This window comes from Cyrtonyx montezumae, unplaced genomic scaffold (assembly GCF_038088225.1).
Source record: "Cyrtonyx montezumae isolate F1298 unplaced genomic scaffold, pur_monq_1.0 scaffold_78, whole genome shotgun sequence".
In the NCBI taxonomy this organism is placed as follows: Eukaryota; Metazoa; Chordata; class Aves; order Galliformes; family Odontophoridae; genus Cyrtonyx; species Cyrtonyx montezumae.
In genome coordinates this window covers 255,399-280,477 of record NW_027072087.1, presented here as the reverse complement: position 1 = coordinate 280,477, position 25,079 = coordinate 255,399, and the positions used below count along the sequence as shown (strand labels likewise).

The 25,079-nt window shown below is 42.5% G+C and overlaps 1 protein-coding gene across 1 annotated transcript in view; it reads left to right on the top strand.

The window, feature by feature from the left end:
* Positions 1-25,079, top strand: part of LOC136058308 (ras GTPase-activating protein 1-like) — a 146,457-nt gene that overhangs the window by 37,549 nt on the left and 83,829 nt on the right. Inside the window, exons 4-10 of the mRNA XM_065751641.1 lie at positions 2,570-2,640; positions 10,648-10,765; positions 11,405-11,436; positions 12,978-13,030; positions 13,768-13,918; positions 20,717-20,795; positions 22,650-22,770. Of these exons, the coding sequence (XP_065607713.1) occupies positions 2,570-2,640; positions 10,648-10,765; positions 11,405-11,436; positions 12,978-13,030; positions 13,768-13,918; positions 20,717-20,795; positions 22,650-22,770 (625 nt within the window). The remainder of the gene's footprint in view (positions 1-2,569; positions 2,641-10,647; positions 10,766-11,404; positions 11,437-12,977; positions 13,031-13,767; positions 13,919-20,716; positions 20,796-22,649; positions 22,771-25,079) is intronic.

The window sequence follows — 25,079 nt, the reverse complement described above, 5'->3', positions numbered from 1 at the left end:
AGGAAGATGTAGTTAAAATTGTACTCTACCATCCCTGGGACGGATGAGTCAGCCGGCCATAATACAAGATATGAAGGATCTCCTACCCTCTTGCCACCAGGCAGAAGGAAGGTGCCATTTTACAATAGGTATGAGGTTCTGGAATTTGATGGACACTCAAACAATGATGTGGATAATGGTCCATCTAGGTTGGAGAAGTTGCCTAAGGCAAGGCAGATCACCTCCCTGTATCATGGACACCTCTGTCAAGGAAAGAGGACCAGAGAACCTGATATTTTGACCATACCCAACATATAGGGAAGTCTGCTGCCTCACTGTGGTCCAGGTAGATGATGTTACTAAAAACTCACTAACCTGGTATAGCCTTCTGATTACCCATTATTGGTCTTTGATGTTGGCAGCAATGATGTAGTAAAGAGAAATCCAAGGGCAATCAAAAGGGACTTCAGGGGCCTTGGGATGATTGCTTAAAGTATCAGGGAAACAGGTAATATTTTCCAATATTATACCCTGCTATTGAAGGATAGAGGAAAGAACAGGCAGACCAAGCTGATTAATATGTGGCTCTGAGGCTGAGGTCACTGGCAGAATTTAGCCGTTTTGTTTTGATCACGAGATGGTCTACACAACACCAGGCCTGCTTGTGCCTGATGGGATGCAACTTTCTCAGAGGGGAAGGATTCTTGCATAGGAGTTAGCAGGACTGACTGAAAGACAGTTAAAAAACAGATTTGAAGTGAAAATGGGAAAAGGGATTAAAAACAGACTTGCAAGTGATAAATTATGGGATGGCACACAAAATTTGAGGAACTGCATGCTGATGAGGTCCCTCAGTCTTTTCCACAAGGTGCTGGATATACTGAAGCACGCTTGAAATATTTCTACATCAATGCGTACAGCATGAGGAATAAGCAAGGGGAGCTAGAAGTCTTGGATCAGGCCTAGAGCTATGAAATGATTGGCGTAAGCAAAACATTCAGGGAAGAGTCCAGTGAATGGTGATTTATAGATAGGCAGGGCAAGTGAGGTGGGGTGCTGGTGCTATATGTAATGCAGTCTACTATAGGCCACCCATTCTGAATGACAACACTGATTAATTATTCTTTAGAATCATCATAGAGTTGTTTGAGTTGGAAGGAACCTTTGAAGTTCATCTACTCCAACTCCCCTGCAATGAATGGCAACATCTACAGCTAGATCAGGTTGATCAGAGCTTGGTCCAACCTGACCTTGAGGCTCTCTAGGTATGGAGCATCCACCACATCTCCTGGCAGCCTGTTCCAGTGCTTCATCACCCTCACTGTAAAAGACTTTTTCCTTATATCCAACCTAAATCTCCCCTCTTTAAGCTTGAAGCCATTTCCCCTTGTTCTATCACCGCAGACCCTGCTAAAGAGTATGTCCCCTTCTTTACTGTAGTTCCCCTTTAGATACTGAGAGGCTGCTATCAAGCTACCTTGGAGCCTTCTCTTCTCCAGGCTGAACAGTCCCTGCTCTCTCAGCCTGTTCTCATAGGGGATGTGTTCCATCCCCTGGATCATTTATGTGTCTCTCCTCTTGATGCTCTCCTTCAGGTCAGTGTCTCTCCTGTACTGAGGACTCCACATCTGGATGCAGAACTCCAGGTGAGACCTCACCAGTGCAGAGTAGAGGGGCAGGATCACCTCCCTTGCCCTGCTGACCACGTTTCTTTTGATGCAGCCCAGGATACGGTTGGCTTTCTGGGCTGTGAGGGCACATTGCTGGCTCATGTCTGGCTTGCCATCCACCAATATCCCCAGGTCTTTTTTTGGCAGGGCTGTGCTCAATCCTTTCATCCCTCAGCTTGTATTGGTAGTGGATGTTGCCTCAACCCAGCTGCAAGACCTTGCACTTGGATTTGTTGAACCTCATGAGGTTCACCTGGGTGCACTGCTCAAGCCTGTCTAGGTCTGGATGGCATTGAACGTTCCCTTGGTTTCTTCAGCCTTAAGAAGAAGAGACTGAGGGTCAACCTTATTTTGACCTACAGCTTCCTCACTAAGGGGAGTGGAGGAGCAGGCACAGATTCCTTTTCTCTGGTGACAGTGACAAGACCTGATGGAATGGCATGAATCTGTCAGGGGAGGGTCAGGCTGGGGATTAGGAAAAGGTTCATTACTGAGAGGGTAGTTGCGCACTGGAACAGACTCGCCAGGGCAATGGTCATGGCATCAAGCCTGCCATAATTTAAAAAGTGTTTGGACAATGCTTGCAGAAATATGGTTTGAATCTTGTGTGGTCCTGTCTGCCAGGGGTCAGTCTTTATGATCCTTATGGGTCCCTTCCAATTCAGGATATTCTATGATTATAGCATGCTATCTGTCATTGCTACAAGGCTATAAATAAAATGAGAGCTTTTAGATAACTTTAGGAATTAAACGTTCTTAGTTCTTACTATTTTGACCATTTGAAAATTTAAAACTTGCAAGTGAATTAAAATCGTAGTTACCAGTCCTTTCTCTCTGAATAACATAATATTGGGGAGAGGTATTCTATGCTAGAATCAAGGGGAAAAGTAATATGTTTGCTCACTTCTCTTAAACTGTAGCCTGTGGAGGATAGAAGGAGAGTTCGAGCAATTCTACCATATACCAAAGTGCCAGAAACTGATGAAATAAGGTATGTTTTAATAATAGTTAAAAGCAAATTGAAATTTTATTAAAATTATTAGTATCCATAAATACTTTGTTTACCATGCAAATACTTTCCAGTTGCATCCCAGACTTAACATTGGGAGGTTCAAAGCATAATTCTTCCTTTTGTTTCTTTAATAAGTTTTATTCTTGGCTTACTGTTATTTTTGCATTAAATTTCTAGAACTTTGAAGCTTAGTTTAGAAGCAGAATGTTCATTTCGCAGAGTTATGTTTTTCTCAGAGGGGCTAAGTGTTGAGTATGAGGGCTAGGCTTTTCCTCAAAATTTGCCTACAGAAGTAACTAGTAACAAATAAATAATTCAAGCCAAACCAATTTTGACCACTAGAAATAAAATGTGAGCATTGACTCTAATAAAATTGAGTATAGTATATTTAGTATCTGCTTGAAATAAGAAAGAAGTAGAGGTGACAAGTAGAGATATATAAATCTCTAGTATTAGAAATAGTGTAGCCAGCAGGAGCAGGGAGGTGATCATCCCCCTGTACTCAGCTCTGGTACGGCCGCACCTCGAGTACTGTGTTCAGTTTTGGGCCCCTCACTACAAGAAGGACATTGAGGCCCTGGAGCGTGTTCAGAGAAGGGCAACAAAACTGGTGAGGGGCCTGGAGCACAAGTCTTATGAGGAGCGGCTGAGGGAGCTGGGATTGTTTAGTCTGGAGAAGAGGAGGCTCAGAGGAGACCTTATTGCACTCTACCACTTCCTGAAGGGGGGTTGTGGTGAGGAGGGGGTAGGCCTCTTCTCCCTGATAAGTAATGACAGGACAAGAGGGAATGGCCACAAGTTGCGCCAGGGAAGATTTAGATTAGACCTCAGGAAGCATTTCTTTTCTGAAAGAGTGGTCAGGCACTGGAATGGCCTGCTTAGGGAGGTGGTTGAGGCACCATCCCTAGCGCTGTTCAAGAAGCGTTTAGATGAGGTGCTAAGGGATTTGATTTAGTAGTTGGGTAGGGATAGTGATAGGAGGATGGTTGGACTAGATGATCTTGTAGGTCCTTTCCAACCTTATGAACCTATGAACCTAGATCTATCTGTGTCTGTGACAGGGGGACAGCAGGCCCACAGGCCTGAAAAAAAAAGGGGGGGGGGGGGGGGCAGTGATTTATGGGACCGTTCGGCCCTGTTCTGTGACTGATGGGGTGGAAAGACCCACGGACCCACGTCCCAGGAAAGGGGAAAAGGGGAAAGGGCAGGAAGATGGGCCTAAAAACAAAATAGCGGCAATGATCTGAGGAGGAAAACTAACTTACTAAATAAGATATTGTAATGCAAGATAACACAATATAATACAATATAATTGGAATTGAGGTTAATAAATCAAAATGTGAGAGAGAGTGTCTAAAAACCAAAGGCCTTACTCTGAAGCTGAAGGTGAGATGGCTAGGGAGCATGCACTGACAAAAAGAGCAGAAGAAAAAGAACCAGTCTCGGGTCTTGCATGCAGTTTTATCTTTCTCTCTGAATGTAAAACAGGAACGCAAAGTCCTCTGGTATATGGAGTTCTTCTCTTCTGAGAACCAGGTACCCAGAAATTTGGCAATCTACAGAACTGGAGCATTAACTTTTTAAGTCCCAGTGCCTCACATGATGTTATGATGTGGAATACTGATAACAAAATCATAAAACCATGACAAAAACAAAGCACCGCTAAAGGCCCTTTGCCTTTAAGTGTTTTAGTGCTCATTTTGTTGCCTATTTTTAAAAATTTGGTGACTGTTTTAAGTTCTCTGTATTTTTCTATACTTAACATGGAATAATAATGATTCTATCTTTCCTTCTCTGTGTAAACTTAAAAAGTTATTGAAATGAAATACTCATACTTCTTCTGTGAGCTGCTACTTATTTCCTTTCTAACACTGATCTCAGGAAATTCTTAGGGACTGTCTTTACTCCTTACTTCTCTTGAATTTTCATGATATATGCTATGTGAAAAAAATGGAAAACCAAGTCCCATATCCCATAGAAGAGGCAGTCATTTAAATTCATAGTCATTAAGGTTGGAAAAGACCTGTAATACCATCTAGTCAAATTGTCATCCCATCACCACTGTGCCCACTAAACCACGTCCTTCAGTGCCACATCTACCCTTTCCTTGAAAACCTCCAGGGATGGGGACTCCACCACTTCCCAGGGCAGCCTGTTCCAATGCCTCACTACTTGTTCTGAGAATAAATTTTTCCTAATATCCAATCTGTACCTCCCCTGGTGCAACTTGAGGCTATTACCTCTCATCTTGTTACTAGTTACCTGGGAGAAGAGGCAACCCTCATCTCGCTACAACCTACTTTCAGGTAGTTCTAGGGAGCAATAAGGTCTCCCCTGAGTTTCCTCCTCCAGATTAAACAATCCCAGTTCCCACAGCCATTCCTCAAAAGAGTTATCTTCTAGACCCCTCACCAGCTTCAGTGTCCTTCTTTGGTCATGCTCCAGGTCCTCATTGTCTTCCTTGTAGTGAGGGGCCCAAAGCTAAACACAGTACTAGAGGTACAGCCTCACCAGTGCTGATTACATAGGGACAATCACCTCCTTAGTCCTCCTGACTACACTATTCCTGAAGAAGCCAGGATGCCATTGGCCTTCTTGGCCAACTGGGCACACCACTGGCTCATGTTCAGCAGGCTGTCAACCAACATCCCCAGATTCTTTTCTGCTGCAAAGCTTTCCAGCCACTCTGCCCCAAGTCTGTAGTGATGCTTGGACTTGTTGTGAACAAAGTGCAGGACCTGGCACTTGGTCTTAATGAAGCTCATACAATTGGCCTCAGCCTATTGATCCAGCCTACCAATCTCTCTGTAGGGCCTTCCTACCCTCAGGCATATTGACTCTTTCTGCCAACTTGGTGTCATCTGCAAACTTAGAGAGGGTGCACTCAGTGCCCTTGCCCAGATCATCAATAAAGATATTAAACAGGACCATACGCAACCAGTTCCTCGTCCATTAAACAGTCCACCTATCAAGTCCATATATTTCCAATTTGGAAAGAAGTATGTTTTGGAGGATCATGTCAAAGGCTTTACTGAATCATAGAATCACAGAATCACAGGGGTTGAAAGGAACCTCTAGAGATCATTGAGTCCAACCCCCCTGACAAAGCAGTTCCCTACACCAGGTCACACAGGTAGGCGTCCAGGCAGGTCTTGAATATCTCCAGAGAAGGAGACTCCACAACCCCCCTGTGCAGCCTGTGCCAGTGCTCCTCACCCTCACCGTAAAGAAGTTCTTGCGCACATTTGTGTGGAACCTCCTGTGCTGCAGTTTCTGTCTGTTCCCCCTTGTCCTGTCTCCACACACTGCTGAAAAGAGTCTGGCCTCGCCACTTTCATAGGTTCATAGGTTCATAAGGTTGGAAAGGACCTACAAGATCATCTAGTCCAACCATCCTCCTATCACTATCCCTACCCAACTACTAAATCAAATCCCTTAGCACCTCATCTAAACGCTTCTTGAACAGCGCTAGGGACGGTTCCTCAAACACCTCCCTAAGCAGGCCATTCCAGTGCCTGACCACTCTGTCAGAGAAAAAATGTTTCCTCAGGTCTAATCTAAATCTTCCCTGGCGCAACTTGTGGCCATTCCCTCTCGTCCTGTCATTATTTATCAGGGAGAAGAGGCCCACCCCCTCCTCACCACAACCTCCCTTCAGGAAGTGGTAGAGTGCAATAAATTTAGACCTGAGGAAGCATTTCTTTTCTGAAAGAGTGGTCAGGCACTGGAATGGCCTGCCTAGGGAGGTGGTTGAGGCACCATCCCTAGCGCTGTTCAAGAAGCGTTTAGATGAGGTGCTAAAGGACTTAATTTAGTAGTTGGGTAGAGATAGTGATAGGAGGATGGTTGGACTAGATGATCTTATAGGTCCTTTCCAACCTTATGAACTTATGAACTTATAAGGTCTCCTCTGAGCCTCCTCTTCTCCAGACTAAACAATCCCAGCTCCCTCAGCCACTCCTCATAAGACTTGTGCTCCAGACCCCTCACCAGTTTTGTTGCCCTTCTCTGAACACGCTCCAGGGCCTCAATGTCCTTCTTGTAGTGAGGGGCCCAAAACTGAACACAGTACTCAAGGTGCGGCCGCACCAGAGCTGAGTACGGGGGGATGATCACCTCCCTGCTCCTGCTGGCTACACTATTTCTAATACAGGCCAGGATGCTGTTGGCCTTCTTGGCCACCTGGGCACACTGCCGGCTCATGTTAAGCCGAGCATCAACCAACACCCCCAGGTCCTTTTCCTCTCTACAGTCTTCAAGCCATTCTGCCCCAAGCCTATAGCATTGCATGGGGTTATTGTGGCCAAAGTGCAGGACCCGGCACTTGGTCTTATTGAACCTCATCCCATTGAGCTCAGCCCAGCTGTTCAGCCTATCCAGATCCCTCTGAAGGGCCTCCCTACCCTCAGGCAGTTTGACACATCCTCCCAACTTGGTGTCATCTGCAAACTTACTGAGGGTATACTCAATTCCCTCATCTAGGTCATCAATAAAGATATTAACCAAGATGGGCCCCAAAACTGACTCTTGGGGGACACCACTCTTAGCAGGACGCCAGCTGGACTTAACTCCATTAACCACTACCCTCTGGGCACGGCCCTCCAGCCAGTTCTCCACCCAGAGAAGAGTGAAGCTGTCCACACCACGGGCTGTCAGTTTCCTCAGGAGAATACTGTGGGAGACCGTGTCAAAGGCCTTGCTGAAGTCCAGGTAGACTACATCAACAGCCTTTCCCTCATCTACCTGTCTGGTCACCCAGTCGTAGAAGGAGATGAGGTTGGACAAGCACGACCTGCCCCTGGTGAACCCGTGCTGGCTGGGTCTGATCCCCTTGTTGCCATGGACGTGCCGTGTGATCTCCCTCAAGATCATCTGCTCCATAACTTTCCCTGATACCGAGGTCAGGCTGACAGGCCTGTAGTTCCCCGGGTCTTCCTAATGGCCTTTCTTGTAGATGGGAGTCACATCGGCAAGCCTCCAATCTTGTGGGACCTCTCCAGATAACCAGGAATGCTGATAGATGGCAGAAAGTGGCTTGGCAATCACCTCTGCTAGCTCCCTCAGCACCCTTGGGTGGATCCCATCTGGCCCCATGGACTTGTGGCAGTTCAGATGGAGGAGTAGATCTCTGACCGTCTCTGCTTGGATCACATGGGGTGCATTATGCGCCCCGTCCCGGACTTCCAGGTCAGGGCAAGTACCATGTGGATAACTGCTCTGTCTATTAAAGACAGATGTGAAGAAGGCATTGAGAACCTCAGCCTTTTCCTTATCCTCTGGGGTTACATTCCCTGTCTCGTCGAGTAAAGGAGAGAAATTTTCCTTAGTTTTTCTCTTGCTGTTAATGTTTGTAAAAGGGTTTCCTGTTCTCCTTTACAGCAGTAGCCAGTCTAAGTTCAAGCTGGGCTTTAGCATTTCTAACTTTCTGCCTGCAAATCTTGGCCAGTTCTCTGTAGTCACCCCAATTAGCCTGTCCCATCTTCCAGAGGACATAGACTCTCTTTTTCTCTCGGAGTCTCAACAAAAGTTCCCGGTTCATCCACACTGGTCTTTTTCTCCTCCGGCTCGACTTACGGGACTCCGGGACAGCCTGCTCCTGTGCCTTTAAGATTTCCATCTTGAGGAGCATCCAGGCTTCCTGGACCCCTTTACCCCTCAGGAGCAAGTCCCAAGGGACCCTTGCAACAAGCGTCCTGAACAGGTCAAAGTCTGCCCTCCGGAAGTCCAAGGTAGCAGTTTTGCTAGTCACCCTCTTGACGTCACCCAGAATAGCAAACTCCACCATTTAATGGTCACTCTGGCCAAGACAATCTCCAACCTTCACATCTCCTACTGGTCCTTCCCTGTTAGTGAAGAGCAGGTCTAGCAAGGCATCTCCCCTGGTGGGCTCTTGCACCAGCTGTGTCAGGGAGCAATCACCCACACATTCTAGAAATCTCATGGACTGCTTCCTCTCTGCAGTATTGTATTTCCAGCATATGTCAGGGAAGTTGAAGTCCCCCATGAGAACGAGTGCTGGCCATCGTGCAACATGTACTAGTTGTTTGTAGAACACCTCATCTATTTCTTCATCCTGACTAGGTGGTCTATAACAGATCCCCACCACGATGTCACTCCTAAAGACCATCCCCCTGATCCTTATCCATAGGGACTCTACTTTATCATTTCCAACCTCAAGCTCTTCAACATCAAAACACTCTTTGATATAGAGAGCTATGCCACCACCCTTTCTTCCCTGTCTATCCCTTCTGAAGAGCTTGTAGCCATCAATCTCAGTATTCCAGTCATGGGAGAGGTCCCACCATGTTTCTGTAATAGCTACAAGGTCATAGTTAGCCTGCCTCACAATGGCTTCAAGCTCTTCTTGTTTATTGCCCACGCTGCGTGCATTGGTATAGATGCACTTCAGCTGAGATATCTGCCTCGCCCCTTTCTCCAGCACAGCCTCCTTAGGCTCTTTACTGGTGAGCCCTGTTTTATCCCCTTCCCCCGTCACAGCTAGTTTAAAGCTCTCTCAATGAGTCCAGCTAGCTCCTGTGCTAGGATTCATTTCCGTCTTTGAGATAGGTGCATTCCATCAACAGATAACAGGCCAGGAGCCGAGTAAACTGCCCCGTGGTCAAAAAACCCAAAGTGTCTGTCTCTACACCAGCCTCTCAGCCAATTATTCATCGCCTGTGTTTTCCTAGCCCATTCTGTGTCCTTCACCGCCCCAGAAGGTATGGAAGCAAACACCACTTGTGCTCCCACCCCTTGAACTAATCGCCCTAAACCTGAAATCTCTTTTCATAGTTCGCAGACTTCTCTGAGATATTTCATTGCAGTCTGCCTGAACTACAAGTAACGGGTAGTAGTCGGTGGGGCGTATCAAATCTGGGAGTTTTCTAGCAATGTCCCTGATCCGAGCCCCAGGGAGACAGCACACTTCCCTGCGGTTTGGACTTGCGGTTTTTGACTTTGTCTCCCAAAGTCCAGGTAGATGACATCAGTGGCTTTTCCCTTGTATGTTGATGCGGTTATGCCATCATAGAAGGACACTAGGTTGGTCAGGCAATTTCAACCTGTCTTCCATGCAATAAATTACTGTGTACATCTTTGTAATAGAGCTGATGTAGAGTAGCTAATGTTTATTACCCATTATTAGGATTTAGGTTCATTAATAGCTGAAATCATTCTAATTATCTTCATTAGCCTATTTTTGTTCTTGCTGTTTGCTTTGTGTTAATGCCTTTTTTGGTACCCTCTCAAATGAAAGTCATCCCGTAGAAAATTGCTATCTAATTTTGAATTGAACTTGTAGGCTATCAGATTCAGAACCTCATATCTATTTGCCTGTACCACTAATGTACCATCTAAGTTGACTTAGAAGTTATGCTGTGCACTAATGAAAGGCTTTCATATGACTTGAGTTTGGGATTATGGTTAACCTACCAAAAATGAAACTCTAGGATATTTTAATGCTTTGTATTTATGCTCTTACTGTAACTAACTGCATGGCTTTTTTAGCAACTATTTTTAACCTCTTTTTAGTACTTGTATTATTTAGGTCTTTTCATATAAAAACATATTCCACATTGTTTTACTATACAAAATTAGATTTTGATTTAAAAGTATTATTTTTCTAAACAAAGATTCCCTTAATAGCTTTTTACTGATGTTTAGTATTTCATCTTTCATGATAAAATAACGTTATCTTTTAATATTGTTGTAGTGTTTGTGTTGTGTGTCCTTAGCACACTTTAAAGTTGACTGAGATGAAGTATCCATTAAATCCTAAATGTAAATCAAAGGATAAGTATTAATCTATCACAGCTACCTTAACTGTGAGAGGAAAGTGAATAGTGTGATTGGGATAGAAATAAATATATCTTCCTTTAGCAAAACATTTAAGGAAAACTGATGGAATTATACACAATAATTCATTGTTTTCATTAAGCTTTATGATAGAAGTACAAACATAATAAAAATCTTACTGTAACTTTCCAGTTTCCTTAAAGGAGACATGTTTATTGTTCATAATGAATTGGAAGATGGCTGGATGTGGGTTACAAACCTACGGACAGATGAACAAGGTCTTATTGTAGAAGACCTGGTAGAAGAAGTTGTAAGTAATTTTAAATTCATATCTGTTACAGAACTGAGATTTTATTTTTATTTTTAATTATTTTGTGTATGCAACGTAACACTGAAATAAACCCAAACCATTGGTGTTTAACTTCTTGATTTTGTTATCTACTGCAATGGGATTGCCTGGTCACAGCCTGAAGCAGTGAATGAGCACCTGAGGGACCCGAGCGGAGGAGCCCAGCCCCACCTGTCCTCTCGCTCACCCTCTCGGTGGTTCTTCCAGTGCTGCTTCCGGGAGCACAGATACGCTCAGAGCATGCGCGAGTTTAGTACCCTAAACTCACTAGTCCTAATAATGAACCTGCTAGTCATTCAGTTCTACTTTTTTTTTTTTGTTTTCCATGAAATATTCCTAAACATACCACAGTGTGAAATTTCAGTCTACGTGCCTTTTTTCTTTTTTTATTTTCTAAAATAATGGACTTTTGGCTGAATTTCCACTTAGTGAATGAAGCAGAAAACCTCCTTACACAGAACTGTGAAATGCGCTGTTTATTTAAAACATCTTCTACTTCTTAGTGCTACCTATTTCTACAGAAGATCTTAACCACTGAAGCTTACTTTTCTAAACTCGTATACTCTTGTCATGCACTTAATATGTTTATTTTCTTATTAGGGAAGAGAAGAAGATCCCCACGAAGGCAAAATGTAAGGCTATTTTTTTTGTTGGTATTAAAGCTAATCATAACAATTTCAAATCTTACCTATGAACTTAAGAAGGCAAACCAAAGGCATGTGGTTGGGTGTTTTTCTTTTTAATTATTATTATTTTTAAGACTTCTATATAAGTTATTGAAGATACAAGACTTGATATCAATTATCTATGCATGTTAGTCATGCCAAATGGTAATGGGTTTTGCAATAATAAAATCTTAGATGAGTCTGTGTGATCACATTTATCCAGAATATGTGCAATGGAGATCGTGGTGCTTTCTGGTTTGTGTTCTTTATATACATCTTACCTTAGAGGTAACCTTTTTCAGGTGTGCTTAACTCTTAAGTGCAGGAGGGAAAAAAAAAAAGTGTCATTAAAGGTGATAATGTAACAGTAACACTTTTTCTAAATTAACCTCACATACTAACACTGAGAGGAAACCAGAAGAGCTACTAAATAATGTTCATAGTGAATTCCATCTTGTTAAATACTTAAATTGTATTAGCTCTTTCAAATTTTTTTTTAGTTAATACGAACAACATGCTTGATACTATGACAAACAGTTAATTGATATATTATTTTCAGTTGTAAAGATGAGTGGCAAATGCAAGTTACAGAGAAATTCTTGTAGCTGGATAACTTCATCTGTGTTCTCTCCCTTTGGTCGCAATAATTTAAGCTGATGCTTCCTGTGTTAATTGCCTAATTTACAATCTTCAAAAGACTTGACAACTAACTGAAGAAGACATCTCTTCTTTAACAGCAGAAAGAAAATCACTAGTGTATAGTTTCAGTTTGCTGTTCCCTAACGTTCTGTTCATTGAATTGGCATAGCAGCATAACAGTAGTACAATTGCCTTCAGATACAGGAACTTTTACTTTGACAAAGTAGTTTGCAGCAGGTGCTTAGAACTTTGACACTCAGTTCAGATACTTGTTGCTCAGAGTACTCCTGGGGAGACAGATTCCTTTGAATGTTCCAATCCACCTCTTCCCTGAAACTCACACCAATTCCACATACACAGCACCCCATGCATACACCACACAGAAAACACACACTGCGCTCTGTCCACACAGCAAATGCAACAAAAGACCTTATTTCTAGCCTTCTTCTAAAGGACAGAATTAACTCCTAAGATACAGCATTTAGCAAAATCTAGTTCTTATTCTGTACAGTATTTAATTTCTCCTTGAATAGACTCTACATTTTTGCTTCAAATTGTCATCTGAGACTGAATTAAAACATTTTCCAAATTATCTAGCATTTAAACAATGCCTTATATCTAAACAAACTTGGACTTGAACACCTATTTCACACGTTGGACATCTGTATTGATATGAATTTATATAGATGATATTTACTTTCATTCTGTTGGTAGAAGATCAGAATCACTGAGTAAGATAATGGTTGGTTATATTGTTAAACTCTAGTACGTATTAATTATAAAGATTAATTCATACATTCCAAAGCCTTAGATGTGTCAACAACCAAACAAGAGTACTGATAGTCTTGCTTTCTATTTTTCTCTTTAAGATGGTTCCATGGGAAGATCTCCAAACAAGAGGCTTACAATTTGCTGATGACAGGTACTTGTATTTCAGGTGGAAATAGTGATAGTGGAATGGAATAAAGTAATCTTTCTTACATCAAACTGCATCAAAACCTGTTGTTCCCCCCCCCCGTATGAACGTATGACAGGACCTGTGTTTGCTGTTCCAGTACGATGTTACATTAGGGGGAAATCAAACAGGGGGAACAGACAAAAACCAAAACTCAAGGCTATGAATATTGAGTATTTTTATGTTTCAGTATAGTTAACTTTGTTTAAGAAATTCACTTGAAATTACATTTTAAATAGATATCTATTAGTAATATTTTTGGAATTCAACAAAACACCAATGAAAAAATACTCTTATATTTACAGGAGAATGTATTATTTCTTCTGAGGTGACAAAAGTTTATAACTATTTAAATGAAAGCATCAAGATTTGACTCAGTCAAGTAAAATAGATCAAATACCAGTATAAAAATATGTTAGCATTTTTAAAACATAGTCGATTTTTCTCCCCCTGCACCCATGCCCTTGTAAAGGGGTGGCAAAAACCTGTGGATAGGTTGTAAGTTACAGCCAAACAGTTTTTGCATCAACTTTGACAGTTTAGTACTACACTCCATTCGGATAAAGAACAGATTGCTAAGGGAACTTACCGTAGACTTTGTGTACAGTTTTTGATAATTTGTACAGAAGGAACTTTGATAAATGATTATAGATGACACTAAGATAAGTAGTAGTTGAATAACACTATTATGATATTTTTTTCAGTTGGTCAGGTGTGCAGTTTTCTTGTAAGACCTTCAGATAATACACCTGGTGATTATTCACTTTATTTTCGGACCAGTGAGAACATTCAACGTTTTAAAATATGTCCAACTTCAAACAATCAGTTTATGATGGGAGGTAGATATTATAACAGGTAGGTTTTAAGTTGTATTTTCTAGTTTTGTAAAGAAAATACTGAGATTTTATGATATATCAATACATACTTGTTAATAACTTACAAAATCGTTTACTCAACTTGCTTAATATAGTTACTTGTAACTAAGCACATTTAAAATGCCTAAGTGTTACTTAAATTTTTGGTCTTCTGCCCAGCATGCCGCAGCTTTTGATGTAGCCAGTGAGCGATATTCTCAGATGGCGAGTTCTCAACCCATCTAACAAGGGCCAGTGTGTCAGCTTCATCATTTCCTGGTGACTGTAGGGGTTGATGACCAGAAACATGGTAGACACGTACAGTTCTGTGTTTAACTGCATTCCATATGTCTAACCACATATCTTTGCCCCAGATCAGTCGGGAGTGGATAGTCCAATCCTGGGAGGCCCACTGTGCGATCCAAAGAGTGAGCCCCCGATACACAGCCCAACTATCTGTGCAAATATTCAGGATACCATCACCAGGTTCTTTGGTGATAACCATCCACACCGCCCGCAGCTGTGCCCACTGGCTGCTTTGACCATCCCCCTCTTCAAACCATATTGTGTCTGTGGCAGGATGGTACGCTACTGCTCTCCACTTACTTGGGTAGCCCTTGCTGGACCCATCCGTGTACCAGGCATCTTCAGGAATGGGATATTTTCCTTCCTGGACAGGACTCTTCTGTAGTGGAGCAACCAAAGTTTGTTTCAGTGCATCACTATGATACGTTACTGGGCCAAGAATCTTCTGGAGCTCTTCTTTCAACGGTGAGGAAGACAGACTACTCCTCTGACTGAGATAGGCGACCCATCGTGCCACCGTCTGCGCCTGGGCCACCCCTGTCTTAGGAAGGAGGGTCAGATCTCTTACCCACCCCTGGATTGGCAATGTAGTCTTGACTATAACTTCGGCCGTTAGGGTTATTGGCTCTACCGCTTGTAATGCGGAATAGGCAGCCAATAACTGTTTTTCAATCATACTATACCTTTCCTCTGCTCCATGCCACACCTGAGACCAAAATCCAATGGGGGTCCGAACAGAACTCTGACGTTGCCACAGGCCCCAGCCAAAGCCATCTTGAGTTACGTGAACATCTAGCTCAGCTGGGAGGGTAGGATCAAATATACCCAGTGCCTGGGCTTGTTTAACCGCCTGTTTTGCCTGTTGGAAAGCATCCTGTTCTGTTCTCCCCCAGTCCCATAAATGGCCCTTTTTGGTAAGTCTATATAAAGGTCTCAGCAGCTGCGCCAAATGAGGTATAAAGGAATGCCAATATCCCAATATACCCAGGAATTCCTGCAGCTGCTTTGGTGTTGTAGGGACTGGAAATGCCTGAACCTTATCTATGATGGCATCAGGTAATACTTTAGTCTTTCCTGACCAGACTACCCCTAGAAATTTTATGGACAGTCCTGGACCTTGCACTTTTTGAGGATTGATAGCCCATCCTCTTTCATTTAGGTGGGCAGTTAATGAATCTGCTGCCTCCCCTACTGCTTCCAATGAGTCAGATGTTAACAGGAGGTCATCAATACAGTGGTATAGGTTCACATTGTTTGGTTTTCTCCAATCAGCCAGGTCACGTGCCACCAAATTATGACAGTATGTTGGTGAGTGCACGTACCCCTGTGGCAAGACCTGAAAGGTCCACTGCCTGCCTCCCCATGTAAATGCAAATTGATCTTGTGATTCTTTAGCAATAGCTATGCTAAAAAACGCATTCGCTAAATCCAGGACACAATGGTAGGTTTTAATTTCCCTACTAAGAGTGTCCATTAAGGAGGCAATATTGGGTACAGCCACATGGATGGGCGGCGTGACCTTATTCAGTTCCCTATAATCCACCGTCATTCTCCATGTTCCATCCGACTTCCGTACTGGCCATATGGGGGAATTATATGGGCTGTGTGCAGGTCTAATAATACCTACTTTCTCTAATTCCTGCACTGTCTTTGATATTTCTTCTTGCCCCCCCGGGAGTCAATACTGTCTTACATTAGTAATCCGGCGTGGTTTCGGCAAACAAATGGGCTCATGTTTCGCATGGCCCCTCAATATTGTCTGTATTGCCCGGATACTAATGTACCTCTGCTGTAGTCTGAGCACTCCCACAGTCGTCTGGAGAGCCAGACCCCATAGAATGTCTATGCCCAGGATATATTCTGGAATTGTGGCAATTGACACCTTATACGCCCAGGGCGGGAGACACCCAACCCCCAATTTCAACCATGTTTGGGTGACTGGAATGATCTGTCCCCCAAACCCACCAATCATCACTCTATTACCCTTAAATTTTGTTGGGTCTCCATATAATTGACATTTCTGCGCCGGTATCCACTAGAGCCACCACCTTCTGCACATTTGTCCTAGACCAGAATATTGTTAATTCTACATAGGGCCTCTGATCACATCTGGAGGCCCTATGGAGACCAGTGTTTTCTGTTAATCCATGAACTTTGCCAGATCCAAATCTTTTGCCACAGGTGGCTCAGGCACTGTAGCCCACAACACCTGTGGATGTTTTTTCCTTCTGTTTGGCATTATAAAGCCAGCCAGATTCCAGGTTGTTGTTGGTGTTTCTTGTATAATTCGTACTCCTGATTTTCTGGGAGCACTCTGAAATTTTTGATCATTTTTAAGCTGTTTCCACAGCTGCAACAAAACATGGTTGGGTTGCCCACCAATTTTGGTAAACGCAACCCCAGCCCGTATGAGGTTGCTGAACATAGTCTTCTGGGATACCCGTACGGGGCCTGATTGGGGTACCCGTGGAGCAGGATTTCTAGTTTTAATGGGGAAGGCCTCAGCTTCTTCCACTATGCGGACGTAGCGCTTGGTTCTTATGTGCTACATTTCTCCTAAATCTGCCACCAACTGGGCTGCCTGCTGTACGATGGCCTCTGATGCCACCAACGGATTTAGTATGGAAACTAACATCCCATATAGTTGGGAGGGGGCCTGCTGCAGTATCAGATCTCTCATGCCCGCTGTAAATTTCTCTGTATCGGGGCATTCAAATGTATCTGCATACAGAGCCTCCCTCATACCTAGTTCTCTGATGTAGGTCTGGAGGTCCTCCATAGAGGACTACAAACGGGTGTTGAGAGGAATATCGGTTTTGTTAGGCCGCATGCCGCCATCAACCAATCTATAATAGAATGTTTTTTCATCATTGTAGTGGACGGCTGCATATAACCTTTGCCTCAAGGCCGGGTTTATTGTTATGGACGCTAATTTTGACATCTCTATCCCATTCACTAAAACACTTTCAGCTCCTGCATCCCATAACCTTAGGAGCCATGATGATATGCTTTCCCTTGGTTTTTGGTGGAACCGTTGTACTAGGTCCATCAACTCATTAGCTGTATACGGACAAGCGGTCACATGGAGGCAGGTTTCAGCAGGGGGCCATTGGTCAGGAGGCACCCCTGCTGGTCTATCTTGTGTCTTCTTTGTTTTTTGAGTTATAATAGGTCAAATCTCGAATGGGTCCATCATAGATGGAGTTTCGAGATCTGCCTTAGAGATCTTTTTTCCTGTCATATCTAAGTCTGCCTCCTCTGATTTTTGGATGTCCTCTACCGATATACTCTGTATTTGTCTTGTGGGGACATTTAGGCCAGGCTTTTAAGTATGTATTTTTAAGTATGGCCATTACTAAAGGCCAGGCTACTGCAGAGACAGCTAGCCACCACTCCTTGGTAATGAATATATCCTTCTCTAATCTGAGAAAATAGTCAGTCAAATACAATGGGGAGGGAGAGGCAGTCCCTGGAACCCGCAGGGGTCCCCATTTCTCAATAATGGATGCCAACCCATAGTAGGGTGACCCCATGAACCCTGGAATTAGACCAGGGATTGCCTGTTCTAGGGGGGTAACGTTCTCCCCCCTGGCCCCTTTAAGCATATTCCAAATAAAGGACATGTAGGGTAAGTATGAATTATTATCACTAGGTCTACCTGGCTCGCCAAGTGTGAGGTAAATAACTCCCAAGGATAGTACTTCACAAAGAAATAGTATAGATGATTATATATTTTGAGTAGTTCTACATAGATAATACACAATTAATACAAAAGAGAAGATGGCTCACCTTTCTCACCTTTAGAATGACAAGACTCACAGGGGACTCCACATGGGAGGGATCTCCAATAAGAGATCCTTTGCCGATGTGACTCCCATCTACAAGAAAGGCCGTAAGGAAGACCCGGGGAACTACAGGCCTGTCAGCCTGACCTCGGTATCAGGGAAAGTTATGGAACAGATGATCTTGAGGGAGATCACACGACACGTGCATGGTAATAAAGGGATCAGACCCAGCCAGCACGGGTTCACCAGGGGCAGGTCGTGCTTGTCCAACCTCATCTCCTTCTATGACTGGGTGACCAGACAGGTAGATTAGGGAAAGGCTGTTGATGTAGTCTACCTGGACTTCAGCAAGGCCTTTGACACGGTCTCCCACAGTATTCTCCTAAGGAAACTGGCAGCCCGTGGTGTGGACAGGTTCACTCTTCTCTGGGTGGAGAACTGGCTGGAGGGCCGTGCCCAGAGGGTAGTGGTTAATGGAGTTAAGTCCAGCTGGCGTCCTGTAACGAGTGGTGTCCCCCAAGGGTCAGTTTTGGGGCCCATCTTGTTTAATATCTTTATTGATGACCTAGACGAGGGAATTGAGTGTATGCTCAGTAAGTTTGCAGATGACACAAAGCTGGGAGGATGTGTCAAACTGCCTGAGGGTAGGGAGGCCCTTCAGAGATAGGCTGAACAGCTGGGCTGAGCTCAATGGGATGAGGTTCAATAAGACCAAGTGCCAGGTCCTGCACTTTGGCCACAATAACCCCATGCAATGCTATAGGCTTGGGGCAGAATGGCTTGAAGAATGGAGAGAGGAAAAGGACCTGGGGGTGTTGGTTGATGCTCGGCTCAACATGAGCCGGCAGTGTGCACAGGTGGCCAAGAAGGCCAACAGCATCCTGGCCTGTATTAGAAATAGTGTAGCCAGCAGGAGCAGGGAGGTGATCATTCCCCTGTACTCAGCTCTGGTACGGCCGCACCTCGAGTACTGTGTTCAGTTTGGGGCCCCTCACTACAAGAAGGACATTGAGGCCCTGGAGCGTGTTCAGAGAAGGGCAACAAAACTGGTGAGGGGTCTGGAGCACAAGTCTTATGAGGAGCGGCTGAGGGAGCTGGGATTGTTCAGTCTGGAGAAGAGGAGGCTCAGAGGAGACCTTATTGCACTCTACCACTTCCTGAAGGGGGGTTGTGGTGAGGAGGGGGTAGGCCTCTTCTCCCTGATAAGTAATGACAGGACAAGAGGGAATGGCCACAAGTTGCGCCGGGGAAGATTTAGATTAGACCTCAGGAAGCATTTCTTTTCTGAAAGAGTGGTCAGGCACTGGAATGGCCTGCCTAGGGAGGTGGTTGATGCACCATCCCTGGCGCTGTTCAAGAAGCGTTTAGATGAGATGCTAAAGGACTTAATTTAGTAGTTGGGTAGAGATAGTGATAGGAGGATGGTTGGACTAGATGATCTTATAGGTCCTTTCCAACCTTATGAACTTCCCTGGTGGTGGTCAGCCCTTAAATGGGGTTTGGGAGAGGTGGAACCAGGCTCCACCCCTTCCACTCACACAGGTATATCACCTTCACCTGTGCCACCATGGCTGACTTGGTGTTCATCTCAGGTGACCAATCAGTGGTTCAGGCTGTGATTCAGCAGTTCCCATACACTGTTGAGTGTTTATGGAGACCAAACAGTGGATGGTGCATTTCAGCAGTGGTGACAGCAATGTGAAAGATAAAGCATGTTCTAGATGGCTATGTAGGCTTTTATGAGTGCAGCATGCAGGCTTTTGTTCATAGATGGTGAAAATGCATAGCTAATGGTGGTGACTATGTTGAAAAATAGCTTTTTGTTACTGAAAATTTGCTTTATTTCAGTATTATTGTGTTCTTTGTATCTGTTGCAATTTACATGGGAATAAATAGACATTATTTTCAGAGCAACCTCTTTGTATATATATATAAGTGAGAAAATGCATTTAGTATAGATTTGTTCCACTCTTAATTACTTATCTCTTTATTTTCCTGTTTATATTTTATTTATGAATGTTTCATCCATATTGACATTAACATTCCCCTTCTTTATTACAGTGTAATTTTCAATAACTACAAAAATAAGGCAGAGCAACTCAAGGATGCATTGAATTTTAGCTTTCATCTGTCAGTATTTCTCTTCTGATTTTTCATTATTCTATTTCAATCTGATTTTGGTAATTAGAATGCAAGCTTTCCTGCAGAGGAGTGCTACTAACTGAATAGCTATTTTAGCAGTGATTTTTGAAGTATAATTTGTGTTTGAAAAAAACTTTTCTACTTCCCCACTTCTGTTCTTGAAATAATCTGCTTTGCTAATTTTGAAGTATCTCCCATTTCCTTTCCCTAGTTTACTCTAGGACTTTGGAAATTATTGCCAATAAAGTAGCTATTTTCAGTCTTTTTGAGAGCTGGCAATGTGCATGTGTTACTCAAATGTGGAAAAGGTAGTGTACTTGATTGGCATTTTCAATAACTGATTGAAAATGTTCTGCAGAGTTTAAAATTAATGAATACAGTACTGTGATTTTTCTTTATTTTGATCTATTAGTAAATTGTCATTGATGCAAACATGATTATGATGTTTTACACTTTATTTTTATTATAAATTTGTGATGAAACAACAATTGTATAGAAAAGCAAATTCTCATCCAGAGGAAAAACTAACCATTTTAACTTATAATTTTTTTTTCTTATTTGAACAGTATTGCTGAGATCATTGAACATTATAAGAAAGAACAGATTGTTGAAGGTTATTACCTTAAAGATCCTGTTCCAATGCAGGTAAAATTTCATCTCCAAGCCTTTGTTGTTGAAGACACTGACTTAATCATCAGCAACTATTTATAGTATAAGAAATTAATTACAGCAGAGGTATTGATGACAGTTAAACAGCATTGTCACCTTCTGAAGTTTTGAGCTTATTTCATTTTATCCTTGCATGCGTTCACTCATCTAAGGTTGGTTTATAGTCAACAGAAAATAATGGTAAGCTTTGTCTGTGCTCTGAGGTGCAAGTGCTCTGCTTTGTGCTCCCAACTGTGGTCTATGAGCCATGCTGTGAGTGTTGGGGACAGGGAATTGTCTGCCCTCCATTCTTCTGTGTCTGGCATCTTTCTTCCCCCAGAGAAACTTATGTGAAGAAAAGCAGGGATTGCAGGGCACGTTCTGGAACACTTGTATCTATTACATTAATACACGGGCATTTCTTGTATTCTGCCTATGCTGACTAAGCTGAGCATATATATCTTCATAATGTTCCTGTAGTTGCCCTAATAACATAAATTCTAGTGCAAGTTCATGTTTCTCGAATGTGATGGACTAGAACAGCTCAGAATGCCTTTTTCTGTGGGAATTCTTAGCAGACATATCCTAAAATATTATCTTTCTTATTGTAGCCATGTTTATAATATTTGTTTTATAATGATAAGTATCACCAAGTACAACTTTTATGTTGTATTACTATACATATGCCTTATTCTGTATTGCTGACTGTCTTGTCATCAGTGCTTCCCAGTTGTTGGCTACTATTAATTCATGCTCTGTAATGTGATAGAGACATATGTGAGGAAATGGTGGTGTAAGTACATTTGGTTGTATTCTCTCACATACTGTTGATCTGTTATGGAGAGAAAAAACTTCATAAGTCTTGCACGCTATTCAGTTCAATCTAATAGACTTCCTGTGTCTAACTTGAAATGTACTTTAAAACATTTGTCACTAAATCTGTTGTTTTGCGCATTGTTTCGTGTGTGTGCGCATTGTTTCGTGTGTGTGCGCATTGTTTCTTTTGTAGTTATGGAGGTTATCTTGAGTTCGTAAAAGTTTAGATATTGTTTTCATTTTGATACATGTAATTCCTATTACTGAAGTGTTTTTACATCTTGCATTTATGTTGTTCAAAACCATTATTCTTAGAGATGGAGGGGAGTGGAGGAGGAAAGTATTTAGTATGAAGCCAGGGCATATATCACTTCATCTCAGTATTGTTCTCATTGCTTGATGGTCTTACTTCTCATGTTTTCTTATGGGTAAAGATCTTTTGCTGATCAGCTGATTTGGTAAGGTCAAGCTTAACTTGGCTTTTGACTATTCTAACTATCCTATGTTTCTGCTTTCTCCTATTGTTTTCTATTTAAATGCTACTCATTTAAGACATGAATGTAAATAAGAGTAGTGACATACTGCAAAACATCTTGCATAAATCATTCAATTTTAATCTGCAGCATTCTTGTTGCTTCAGAGTTCATCCTTAATTACTCATTCCCAAAAGTTTTGATAGAAGATAGCTAGAAGTTAGATAACCTATAAAGACTTGTTTACATTTTATATAAATCACTGTGCAAAATGCTATGTTCTACTTAATGTTAAATACATACAGGTGTAACTTTGTATACATTGATTTGTATTTAAACCTTATTTTTCTTAAATTGTAATTCTGATCTAATCATTCCACAATAGTCATGTTACATTTCTGTCAAAGATATTGTATTAAATTATTCTGGTTTGTTAAAACATGACAGAACAATAATAAAGAATTGGTAGCATTCAATAAGATTTTTGGTTGCAGATTCATTTTTGTTACAGTGATTCCTGTGCTTTAAAAAATAAACTGTTTATTTCTTCCTTATTTACCAGCATCAAGAACAAGTGCTTAATAATACAGTGGATGGAAAAGAAATCTACAATACAGTTCGTCGCAAAACAAAGGATGCTTTTTATAAAAATATTGTCAAAAAAGGTTGTCTTCTAAAAAAAAGTGAGTTTGATTCTATAAAATGTTTTTCTAAAAATAATGTGCAGATCTGGATGCATGTTTTGTGTAGCACTGGTACTAGTGAAGGCAAAATTGAAGGGAGCATATGGTTATAGAATGTCTTGAAAAGTTTTTTTCCTTAAATTCATTAATAGAAAGGCATAATACATAAATTAACATGCAGTATAAGTATGTAAATTGACAGTTCTTGTTCAAAAAATATAGAAAGTAGAATAAAAACTTTACCCTTTATCAAAGGTCATATTCCTACTCATTAAATGAAGTGCACTTTTATAAAATTTATTCATATTAAATATGTGAATTGTTTAAATATGCTATCAGCTTATATTTATGAATTAGAGAACTACATTAATGTAAATCAGTGCATTCATTGGAGACCAGAGCTGTTTTAATTCTTGTTATTCCAAGTTAGGTAACATGTTTAAATTGTGTATTCTGGTATACAATACTAAACTAAAACAATAAGTTTCAGATATTGATCTGGATAGAAAACAAAAGTGAGAAAGAAGGCAAGTATTTAAATGCAATCAAATATAAAAGATGCATTCAAAAGAAATAAAAACTTGGTCCTCTGAATAAAGGAAGGAAAGCACCTCTTGAGAGTGCAGTTTCTGTGAGAAGATATAGAGTGATGTGGTAGAATTGAGGAATCAGCTTAAAAAAAATTAGCGGAAAGGGATATTGAGATACTTCAAATGTGCATGCAGGAGTACTAAGTTGGTGTGCAGAGTGTTGTGGTGTTGTGGTTTTGATGCCGGTATTCCACATCAGAGCATCACGCAGCAGTGAAGGAGTTAATGCTGTGGGAGCAGCAGAGGGGAGGGGCGGAGCTCCGCACCGGATGCAGGCGGCGCTCGGTCTGGGCGCGTTGCTCTGGGCTGCCGTGGAGGTTCAGCACGTGTGCTTCCCCTGCAGGTCCTCCTTAGCGTAAGCTCACAGCTTTTGGGTTGGAAATTTTTATCTCTCTTTCAATTGTTCAATTTTATTAGATTTAGTAAAGTTACCGTACCTTCTCAGATCGTGCCGTTGTTTTCTTGTAGACCCATCTCTTCCCGCCGTTTCCCCCTCCCCCTCCCGGAGCGCGGCTCTGCTCGGGCGGCCGCGCGGCCACTGACGCAGTTTCTTTTTCTCTCCCCTCCTCGGTTTCCCTTGGGTCACTGTCACGGACAACAACGTGACACAGAGATATACCTATGTGCATATAGGACAGACATTTAATAAAAACACTCTTCCTTCTAGTGAAGTATATATTAACCTAATGAGGTTCAATAAAGCCGAGTGCAGGGTGCTGCACTTGGGTCAGGGCAACCCCAGGTATTTCTACAAACTGGGGGAAGATCTCCTTGAGAGCAGCCCAGAGGAGAAGGACTTGGGGGTCCTGGTGGATGAGAAGCTGGACATGAGCCGGCAGCGCATGCTTGCAGCCCAGAGGGCCAACTGTGTTCTGGGCTGCATTAAAAAAGGGCTGGCCAGCAGGGAGAGGGAGGGGATTATCCCCCTCTATTCAGCTCTTGTGAGGCCCCATCTGGAGTACTGCATCCAGGTCTGCAGCCCCCAGCACAAGAAAGATGCAGAGCTCTTGAAATGGGTCCAGAGGAGGGCCACTAAGATTATCAGAAATCTGGAGTATCTCTCTTATGAAGAAAGGTTGAGGGAACAGCTTGTTGAGCTTGGAGAGCTCTGGGAAGACCTCATTGCGGCCTCCCAGTTCTTGGAGGGAGCATATAAACAGGAGGGGGAACAACTGTTTACATGGGTTGATAATGATGGGACAAGGAGGAATGGCTTTAAACTAAGACAGGGGAGATTTAGGTTGGATGTTAGGAGGAAGTATTTCACTCGGAGGGTGGTGACACATTGGAACAGGTTGCCCAGTGAGACTGTGGATCCCCCATCCATGAAGGCATTCAAGGCAAGGCTGGATGTGGTGCTGGGCAGCCTGCTCTAGTGGTTGGCGGCCCTGCACATGACAGGGGGGTTGAAACTAGGTGATCATTATGGTCCCTTTCAACCCAGGCCATTATATGATTCTATGATACTAACTAGATGTTAAAGTTGGTTTCCCAAAACAGTGAGTAGTAGTGCTTGTTTATGGAAGAATGTAGGGGTTCTGTAATGATCAAGCTGAAAATTAATGCTGAATGTTTATCTAAAAGATACTTTGAAGATACTCTGGGCTATTTTTTTTTTTTGTTGTTTTTGTCAGAAATGTAGAACTGGCCAAATCCTTAGATATAGATGTGTTTTGGGCATGTTTCTGATCCAAGTTTGTGTATATCATATTCCCATTT